The 10,880-nt window shown below is 54.4% G+C and overlaps 1 protein-coding gene across 1 annotated transcript; it reads left to right on the top strand.

Annotated features, from left to right (window-relative positions):
• The first annotated feature begins 133 nt into the window (after window positions 1–133).
• On the top strand, window positions 134–10,804 carry ODAD3 (outer dynein arm docking complex subunit 3). The gene is given in 13 exon segments (NM_001102047.2): window positions 134–480; window positions 2,054–2,175; window positions 2,283–2,360; window positions 4,387–4,557; window positions 5,126–5,227; window positions 5,328–5,453; window positions 5,664–5,786; window positions 6,542–6,694; window positions 8,164–8,324; window positions 8,411–8,636; window positions 9,450–9,608; window positions 10,232–10,316; window positions 10,464–10,804. Coding segments are annotated over 13 exon segments (1,866 nt in total). The 5' UTR covers window positions 134–239; the 3' UTR covers window positions 10,583–10,804.
• Window positions 10,805–10,880: the final 76 nt, after the last annotated feature.

Here is a 10,880-nt window from a genome sequence, read left to right as displayed (position 1 = left end):
CCTGCAGGGACCGCCTCTCCGCTCAACGTCAGCCAATGAGAGTCGTAGACTGGAACGCGGGCTGTTTCCATGGGAGCGCTGGAGGGAGGCGGGGACGGTTACCTAGCAACCGGAGATGCGGCTAGGTCCTGCCGAGCGGTCGACAAGTGCATTCCCAGAGCCCGAGGAACCTGAATTGACGGATCCTAGACAGAGGCAATTCCCCTGAGCCCCAGAGGCCCTCGACCTCAGCCCCAATCATGACGTCTCCCCTGTGCTGGGCGGCGGCCTCCAACGCCATGCCTTCTCAGGACCAAATTTCAACCCCCTCCAAAGTCAAGGCCACTCAAGTTCAGCTCAAGCCCTACCGCTCTCGAGGCAAGGGCTTGGTGCCTGTCTGGCACTCACTTCATTCCAAGGCAGGACCCTTGCATGCCAGCGAGGGGAAGTCCGCTGTGAACATGCAGGTGGCTGAGTTACAAAGGAAGATACAACTGTTAGGTAAGATGACTCCAGAGGGCCCAGAATGGTCAAGTCAACAGCCCTCCGACCTGGCAGGAGTTCTTTCACTAGCATTCGTCCAGGTGTCCAGTATCCGGAGGCAAAAATTCATGCTTGGTCATGGTTTTCCTCATCTTATACAACTTTTCCTGAGCTCAGAACCGAGTGAACTGTATTTCATACTTTTACGTGTGTGCGTGCCAAGTCACTTCGGTCGTGTCTGACTCTGTGTGACCCTATGGACTGCACCCTGCCAGGCTCCTCTGCCCATGGGATTCTCCAGGCAAGAATACTGAAATGGGTTGCCATGCCCTTCTCCAGGGGATCTTCCCAACACAGGGATCCAACCCACTTCTCTCACGTCTCCTGCATTGGCAGGGGGGTTATTTTACCACCAGTGCCACCTGGGAAGCCCCTACTTTTATGTAGTTTCAACTTTTCTATCATGCATGGGAGGATGAAGGATATAGATTCTAGAGGCAGATTTTCTGGGTTCAAATATACTGGCTCTACGTGTGCTATTAATAATTGTTTGATCTTCAGGGACCAAGAATAATGTAATTGCTCTCAGTTTGTCCAACCATTAGACGAGGATAGTAACAGTACCACCCCATAGGTAGTTGAAATGTGTAGCGTGCTTAGAACAGTGCCTGGCACAGAGTAATACTATGGAGTGTGAACCAGTGGTTCTCAATGGAATCGGGCTATTTTGCTCCCCAGAAGACACTTGGCAATGTCTGGAGACATTTTGGTTTGTCACATTGTTTGGCGGCGGGTGGGGGGGCGGGTTGTTACTGGCATCTAGTGAGTAGAGGTCAGGGATGCTGCTCAACATCTGATGATGCACAGGACAGTTCAACACAGCAAATAATCATCTATCTCAAGTGTCAGTTGTTGCTTTGTGGTTAGGAGGTAGTGTTGCATAGTGGTTGAAAGTATGTGCTGGGGAGTCTGACTGCTTGTGAACTGGAACAGTCTAATACGCATGAGCCTTCTCATGTGTGAAATGGGTATAATATGGATATGGGTATGTACATACTGGCACATCCTATGTGATACCTAGAAAATGATTAGTCCATCCCTGGCTTTCCAGTGGTTAAGATGCTGTGCCTCCACTGCAGAGGGTGTGGGTTTGATTCCTGGTTGGAGAACTAAGATCTCACATGCAGTGCAGTACAGAAAAATAAAAGAAAATGATTAGTCCAGCATCTCTGCATGTGTGCTAAGTCACTCAGTCGTGTCCAACTCTTTGCAACCTCGTGGACTGTAGCCCACCAGCCTCCTCTATCCATGGGATTTTCCAGGCAAGAATACTGGAGCCGGTTTCCATTTCCTACTTTAGGGGATCTTCCTGGGCCAGGGATCGAACCTATGTCTCCTGAATCTCCTATACTGGCAGGTGGATTCTTTACCACTGAGCCATCTGGGAAGCTCCAGTCCTGCATCTAATACATAACAAATGCTCAGAGTAAAATATTGTTATACTGTTGATACCTACTACAAGGTCTTCCCTCTGGGAAGTGCCTCCTCCCGTGATGCTCTGCTTCTGCCTGCCCACCTCACATGACCCCAGAGGGTGACCGGAAGGCCTTTTATGAGAGCACCCAGTGGAACATCAAGAAGAATCAGGAGACCATTAACCAGCTCCGCGAGGAGACCAGGGTACTGCAGCTACAGTTGACAGCCCTGCTCCAGGTGAGGTGGACGAGGTTCCAGGGGTGGGGAGGCAGCGTCCCCAGGGGATGCTCTCAAGGAGAAGGTGGCCAGAATTTGTAGTGTGACCTGGGCTCTCCTCCTTGCAGGGAGATGAGAAAGTGGTCCAGGCAGTGATTCGAGAATGGAAGTCAGAGAAGCCGTACCTGAAGAACAGGACAGGCCAGGTTTGCCCCACTCCCATTCCTCTGACCACCTCCCTTCATTTCTAGCCTGGGTCCCCACCCGACTCCCTGACCCCCATCTCACCTTCTCCAATCCCTTCTCTACGCCAGCTGCCATTAATTTATTTCTCAGTCTTTCTCACACACTGACCACATGCCTGGCATGGCTTTAGGTATTGGTTGCTGTACGCTGAAAAACACAGACCATGTCCCCACTCCCCAGAGCCTCATCTTAGTGGAGAAAGCAGACACTGCCCCCCCCCCGCCCCAAGAAAGGAACAATAAACATAGAAAGAAAGTGATTTCCAATGGTGACAAGAGAAATAAATACAATAAAACAGAGTGGCTCCCTAGAGGTGGATGGGGGTTAGGGCTTTTCCTTTAGATTGTGAGCTGGGGATCTTTGCTTTCTCTAGGAAGGTGATATTTGAGCTGAGAAGGGGTCAGGCAAGTAGTGATCTGGGGAAAAGCATTCCAGACAGATGGAACAGCAAGTGCAAAGTCCCTTGGGTAGGAACAAAGGTAGAGCATTGGAGACACAAAGGAGGTCATTGTGGCAGAATGGGAGTGAGTGAGGGGGGCTCCATAGGAGGTCAGGTTAGGAGGGTCAGCAGGGGAAGAACCTTGCATCAGGCTTTGCTGCACGAGTGCAGATTTTATACTAAGAATCAGAGAAGTGAAGGGACTTCCCTGGTGGTCCAGTGGCTAAGACTGTACACTCCCAATGCAAGGGACCCGGGTTCAGTCCCTAGTCAGGCAACTAGATCCCACATACCACAGTTAAATATCCCATGTGCTACAACTATAGACCAGGTACAGGCAAATAAATATATATATATATATATATATATATATATATATATATATATTTTTTTTTTTTTTTAAAGAAAAGAAGTGGAAAATGGGCTCTGAGGAGGCAAGAGTTAGAAGCCATCCAGAGGAAGTTATCAAAGTGAAGGATGATGCTGGCTACACTAGGGCAAAAGAGGTAGAAATAGGAAAGAGATCTATCTGGCTCAGTCACATCCAACTCTTTGCGACCCCATGGACGGTAGCCCACCAGAATCCTTTGACCATGGAATTTTCCCAGCAAGAATACTAGAGTGGGTTTCCATTCCTCGTCCAGGGGATCTTCCTGACCCAGGGATTGAACCCATGCATGTACTGCACTGCAGACAGATTCTTTACCACTGAGCCACCAGGATCTCTCTGGAGGAAGCTTTAAGACAGAATAGAGAATTGCTAACAAACTGGGTATAAGTGGGAGAGAAAAAGAGAAGATGAGGATGACATGAAGGTTTGGGACTTGAGCACCTGGAAGGACGGAGTTGCCATGAGCTGAGATGGGGAAGATTCAAAAAGGGCAGTTTTGGGGAAAGATCAAGGATATACTCAATTTTGGACAAATGGTTTTGAGCTTCCTGTGGAGACATCTAGAAGGCAGTGTAGATATGGATATACGAGCCTCAGGGGGGAGGCTAAATTGGGATGTCTTCAGTGTAGAGGTGGGGCTTCCCAGGTGGTGCTAAGTGGTAAAGAACCCACCTGCCGATGCAGATAGACATAAGAGACGTGGGTTCAAACCCTGGGTCAGGAAGATCTCCTGGAGGAGGGCATGGCAACCCACTCCAGTATCCTTGCCTGGAGAATCCCCATGGACAGAAGACCTGGCAGGCTCCAGTCCATAGGGTCGCAAAGAGTCGGATAAGACTAAAGCGACTTAGCATGCACTCATGCAGTGTAGACGTGACTCAGAAAACCCGAGACTGGATAGGATCAAGTAGTATGTGTGGTCAGATGAAAGAAGAGCCTCTTCAAAGGCAAAGGAGATGGGTAAGGGGCAACCAGGGCGGTGGATGCCCACCTGGAAACCAGCCCCTCCCCCCCCAAAAAAAGAAAATCTGCAGGAGAAGCGGGATCAGCCAGGTTTCAGATGCTCTACCAAGAGACGAGAGATGAGAACCAAGATGTGGGAGAAGGAAGGACTAGGTGGGGGTTCAGGCCCCTACTGTTGCTTCCCTCTCTCCAGCAAGCCCTGGAGCATCTGGACTACCGGCTGAACGAAAAGGTGAAGCAACTGAATGCTCTTCGGCACCAGCTGGGACTGCGGCAGAAGTGGCTGGAGGAGCTCCAGCTGCAGCACAGTTTGCGCGAGCTGGAGATAGCCGAGGCACAAGACAGCAACACCGAGGTGGCCAAGGTAGGGCCTGTGGGTCTGCAGAGCCCTCGATCCTGCAGGAGGCACTGAGAGGGGAGGGATCCAGCCCAGGCTTGCTTCCCTCTTGTTGTTGTTCAGTTTGCTCAGGCGTGTCCAACTCTTTGAGACCCCGTGGACTGCAGCACACCAGGCTTCCTTGTCCTTCACCATCTCCCCGAGTTTGCTCGAACTCTTGTCCATTGAGTCAGTGATGCCATCCAAACTCATTCTCTGTCACCCCCTTCTCCTCCTGCCTTCAATCTTTCCCAGTATCAGGGTCTTTTCTGTGAGTCTGTTCTTCACATCAGATGACCAAAGTATTAGAGCTTCAGCTTCAGCACCAGTCCTTACAATGAGTATTCAGGGTTGGTTTCCTTTTCGGATTGACTGGTTTGATCTCCTTGCTGTCCAAGGGACTCCCAAGAGTTTTCTCCAGCACCACAGTTCAAAAGCATAAATTCTTCAGCAGTCAGCCTTCTTTATGGTCCAACTCTTACATCTGTACTGGAAAAACCATAGCTTTGACTATACGGACCTTTGTTGGCAAAATGATGTCTCTACTTCCCTCTAGACCATGCGGAACCTAGAGAACCGCCTGGAGAAGGCCCGGATGAAGGCAGAGGAGGCTGAACACATCACCAGTGTATACCTGCAGCTCAAGGCCTACCTACAAGTAGGGATCAGGTTGACTGGGGGTAGGTGGGGGGCAGCAAATGGGAGGGCCAGCCAAGTTAGGGACATCAGTCACAGGCTCACCCATCTTTCACGCCCAGGAGGAGAGCCTTCACTTGGGGAACCGGCTGGACTTTATGGAGGCTGAGGTGGTGAGGACGAAACACGAGCTGGAGGAGCTGCACCTAGTGAATCAGGAGGCGCTCAACGCCAGGGACATCGCCAAGGTGCCAGCCCACCGGCCCCTGGGAATCCTGCCCTTCCACTGCCATGGTCTCCTGACCTCAGCATCTGAACCCCAGCTGCCCCGAAACCCATCCCATCTCTGTCCCAGGACCCCACAACTTGCCCCAGTTGTCTTGAGTTGGGCCTGCAGCCCTGGCCCAGAGCCCCAGTAGATGCCAACAGGTCCTGTCGTTCCCCCGTCCACCCTCCAGAACCAACTGCAGTATCTGGAAGAGACCGTGTTCCGAGAGCGCAAGAAGCGCGAACGCTACCTAACCGAGTGCAAGAAGCGCGCGGAAGAGAAGAAACTGCAGAACGAACGCATGGAGCGCAAGGTGGGCGCACCAGGATTACGGGCCTGAGATCCCAGCCTGCTCCTGCTTGGACCCGGACCTGCGGGGTCCCCGCCGCTCCCCTACATTGGCCCAGGCCCTAGACCCTTCGGCAGTTCGAAGTTTCTCCTAACTCTGCCCCCAGCTCCCCATATGCCAGGGCTCTTCCCATATCCCTGACCCCGCCCTCCAGCCCTCCCCTTACTCTCCAGGGGTCCTCATCCTTCCCGGCCAAACTTGCCCATATCCGAAATTGACCCCGCCTCTAACCGGCCCCTTACCCGACAGGCCCCGCCCCTACGCTCTTGACCCGCCCGCTGACGCTGCCTCTGAGGCCTCCCTCTAACCAAGCACTCCTGACCCCTACCTGGATGCCCTGCATGCGTGCATGCTAAGTGGCTTCAGTCGTGTCCGACTCTTTGCGACCCTATGGACTGTAGCCTGCCAGTCTCCTCTGTCCATGGCATTCTCCAGTCAGGAATACTGGAGTGGGTTGCCATGCCCTCCTCCAAGGAGATCTTCCCGACCAGATCTGGACCAGATCCCGACCAGAGATGGAAACTGCCTCTCTTGTATCTCCTGCATGGGCAGGCTGGCTCTTTACCCCTAGTGCCCCCTGGGAAGCCCCGACTTGGCCCCAAGCTTGGGCCCCACCCCCTTCATGAACCCGGTCGGGAGGTATCTTCCCAATGCCCCTGGCCTCTGCCCTAAGCCCTCAGCTGCGGACTGACCAGGCCCTGACCCCCATCCATGAGCAGACCCAGCGTGAGCACGTGCTGTTGCAGTCTGACGACACGCTCCAGGACAGCATGTACTCCAAGGAGGAGGAGCTGAAGCGGCGCTGGAGCATGTACCAGATGGAGGTGCTCTTCGGCAAGGTCAAGGACGCCACAGGCGTGGCAGAAACACACGTGAGTGTGCCCTCAGCCCTCAAGCTCCCAGATGGCCTGAGCCGACCCTGGGAAGCCAACGCACCCAGCCTCCTTTTTCTGCCCGGTCAGTTCCTCAGTGTACAAAAAAAGACACCCCTCCCTCCTTCAGCTGCTGCCCCGTTTCTCTGCTACCTCTCACAGCAAAAGCGACACGAATTATCTACACTGGCCACCATCCTCTCTTCTGTTCCTTATTTAAAAAAATAATTTTGTTTATTTATATTTGGCTGTGCTGGGTCTTCAGTGTTGTGTGGGCTTTTCTCTAGATGCTGGGAGCGGGGCCTGCTGTCTAGTTACGATGCTCCATGGGCTTCTCATGGCAGTGGCTTCTCTTGTTGCAGACCAGAGGCTCAGTAGTTGCAACCCCTGGGCTCTAGAGCACAGGCTCAGTAGTTGTGGTGCACAGGCTTCGTTGCTCTGCGGCATGTGGGGTCTTCCCAGACCAGGGATGGAACCCATGTCTCCTGCACTGGCAGGCAGATTCTTTGCCACTGGACCACCAGGGAAGCCCCTCTCTCCTGTTCCTGCATACACTGGCACTGACTTCTTTGGCATGTCAGCACTAGGAGAATGGGCAATGTTGTCTTTCCTCTCCTGTATCTTCAGTCTCTATAGCAGGGTCTGGGGCCCAGTACCAGCCTCCATCCCAGAGAAGCTGGGCCCCTACCCTGGGGCCCGCACTTGGCAGCATCTTCCTCAGAATTTTCTAAGACTTTAGGTCCCCGGCTGTGAAAGTGTGAAAGTATTAGTCGCTCAGTCACATCAGACTCTTTGCGACCCCATGGACTATAGTCTGCCAGGCTCCTCTGTCTGTGCAATTCTCCAGGCAAGAATACTGGAGTGGTAACCATTCCCTTCTCCAGGGCATCTTCCCTATGCAGGGATTGAACATTGCAGGCAGATTTCTTTACCATCTAAGCCACCATGGACGTCTCTGGCTGGTCAACACTAATTCCCCTGGATCCCTGTCTGATCTCTCTGTTTGGGGAGCTCTCCAACCCACCACTCATCTCATGGGGGTGACCCCCAAGGAGTTCCAGGACTTGGATGTATTAGGTCATCTGGAGGGCTGTGGCCAGACATCTTTCCAGAAATTGGCCTTGGGGGTGGGTTGGTCCCACAACCAGTCACATTTTCTCATAGGAGGGGGCGTTGTTTGCACATTGATTTTGGAAAGCAGCTGTGCTCACTGCTGTCGCTGCCCCAACATCTGATTTTGGTTGATTGATTTTCCTTATATAGACAAAGAAGGGCCTGCAAAAATCATTCGTTCAGGGTTGCACACCCTTAAGGCAGCCCTGAGTCCAAGGCTCACAGAGTGCCAAGACAGCATTATGCAGAAGCCATCATCAGCTCAGGCGACTTGTCCCGCGCATCCCTGGGAAAAGAGGAACGGGACAAGCCCCTGGCTCTGACGGGTCTGTCTGGCCCACCCCCTCCCCCCCCAGGCAGTGGTGCGGCGGTTCCTGGCCCAGGGTGACACCTTCACGCAGCTGGAGATGCTGAAGAGTGAGAATGAGCAGACGCTGCTGAGACTGAAGCAAGAGAAGCAGAGGCTGCAGCAGGAGCTGGAAGACCTCAAGTACTCAGGGGAGGCCCTGCTGGTGAGGTGAGGCCCCATGGTGCCCGGTGGGGGTAAGAGCGGGGCCAGTGTGGTCAACAGTGCCCCAGTGGTGGTCTCCCTGCTCCCTACAGCGAGCAGAAGCGGCAGGCTGAGTTGCAGGGGCGCCTCAAGATGGAGGAGCAGCGGCGTGCTGATGCGCAGAATCAACTGGACCGAACCATGAGGGCCTTGCAAATTACCAAGGAGGGCCTGGAACACCTGGCCGGCAAGCTGAACCACATCGTAGTGGCAGGTCCCACCTACGAGGAAGGCTCACCTGGAGCCTCCCTAGACACGAAAGGCAGTGCCACCCCACAGGTGGGGTTCCCACCCTGAAGTCCACTCCAGAGAACCCACCCCGGGCCCTGTTCAGGATATGAGAAGCCTGAACACATGGGAAACCCCAACCCACTCCCGAGTCTCCACCCCCGATCTCAGGAGGCACCCCCTTACTACTCAAGAGGCCCAGGACTTCAGAGATCCCTGTCCCATTTCAAATCCCACCCCCATGGGAAAGTCCCATCTAGCCCCCCAATACACACTCAAAATCTAAAAGATACCCTGCTCCAATCCCGAAGCAGCCATAGACAAGAGAGGCCCAACCTACCCACTGTGGAATCCTATTTCTTTTATTTTCACTTTCACCAAAAATTTTATTGAAGAAAGTATTCACCATTTTGTTCCACTACTTTCTGCCATTTTTCAGTTGTCATTGTTGTTTAGTCGCTCAGTCGCATCCAACTCTTTTGCGACCCCATGGACTTTAGCCTGCCAGACTCCTCTATCCATGGGATTTCCCAGGCAAGAATACTGGAATGGGTTGCCATTCCTTTCTCTAAGAATCTGATTTCTTAAGAAGGTCTTCCGGCAATGGCCTCTCTCCAGTTAATATCCCAGCCTGCCCTCTCACTAGAAGGCTCCCCCTCCCTTCCACCATCCCCCTGCCCATCCCTTGGCTTGGGTCTCGAGTTCAGAGGTGTTGCCTCACAAGCGTGGCCCTTGACGGCAGAGTCCCTACCCCACAGAGGGTAGCACCACTCCGGTGGATGGCCCCCAACTTCAAAGCCCTGCCCCCTGGGTGGGGCCTCCCAGGGGCCCCGCCCCTCCCGGCTCATCCGGCTCCGCCCCCAGCCGCAGGAGACCGGACGCTCTGTCGGAAAGATGGATCCCAAGGTGGATGACTATCTGCCCAACCTGCTGGGCCTGGTGGAGGAAAAGCTGTTGAAGCTGCATTCGCAACTTGAAAACCACAACGTGCCAGAGATGCTGCGCCACATCGTTGACCTCGAGGTGCCCATTCAGCCAGGGGCTGGGGCGGCAAAGGAGGGGTCGGGGCAACCCCCTGGAGGCCAGGGAGGAGGGTGATGGGCCGGGAATGGGCCTTAGGGACAACAGGTGAGGTTTAAGGAGCCAGGGATGAGCCAGGAGAGTTACTAGAGGTAACTCTGATAACCTGGTAACTCGGCAGACCAGAGGTCAAGGCCGCAGGGTGAGGGGTGGGGGGTGGGAATCTGGGGTCTGCTCTCTAGAGGACAAAAGGTGGCACCTAGAGACCAGGGGCGGGCCTGGGGGGCAGGCTGGGTATCGGGGTGCACGCTGAGAATAAATGCTGCACCCAAGGAAAACTTTACTAGAGTGGGCAGAATTTCCCTGAGGATCCAGTGGTTAGCGCCCTCTTCGCTTCCAATGCAAGGGGCGCGGGTTCAATCTGTGGTTGGGGAATTGGATACCACGCTGCATGGCACGACCCCTCTCAAAAAAAAAAAAGGGGGCAGAGGAGTGGGCAGAGGTGTTGAATAGAGTCGGGGAGTCGGGGTACATCTCAGAGGGGGATGGGGAGAAGGAGAGGGCACGGACCTCGCTACACCCGCTGCTAACTCACACACATCTGTCCCGCTCCCTCCTCCCCCTAGTTCTACGCCACCCTCGAGGGAAAACTGCCGTCGTACAACACCCGCATCGCCCTGCCAGTCGCCGGTCACAAGGACAAGTTCTTTGGTCAGTACGGGCAGGGAAAGGGGGCGAGGCTGGGAGCCCAAGCAGTGCATCGGGAGGTGGTCAGGAGCCGGACATATAGGGCCCAGGTGGGGATGGGGTGGTAAAGGCCGGGGAGAGAAATCTGATCCGGGAATGGGAATCTCTCAGACGAGGAGGAGAGTGAGGAAGATGACAGCGACGTGGTGACCCGTGCGGCGCTCAAGATGCGTTCCCAGAAATTAATCGAATCCCGCAGCAAGAGGCGCGGTCGCTCACGAAGGTCCTAGACGCGCGCTCGCGCCCGCCTGGCGTTTCCGGGCCCCTGCTGCGGGGGCCCACGGGGCCCCTTTAAGGGCTGAACGCGGCCCGGACAGGGGAGCGGAGCTGGCAGGCGATGCCCAGAGTGAAAAAGGGGGCTGGGCCGCCGGATGTTCCCACAGTAAATTTCCCCAGGCTGGTCCACGCAGGTCTCGGAATCGCTCAATAAAGGTCACCGACAAGCCCCTTGAGTATTCGCCTCTCCTTGATCCTGCACCGCCCCATGGACGGCTGTCTCTCAAATCCAGGGCCACAGCCTCAGCCGCC

This window comes from Bos taurus, chromosome 7 (assembly GCF_002263795.3).
Source record: "Bos taurus isolate L1 Dominette 01449 registration number 42190680 breed Hereford chromosome 7, ARS-UCD2.0, whole genome shotgun sequence".
In the NCBI taxonomy this organism is placed as follows: Eukaryota; Metazoa; Chordata; class Mammalia; order Artiodactyla; family Bovidae; genus Bos; species Bos taurus.
This window is presented reverse-complemented; position numbering and strand designations above follow the sequence as displayed.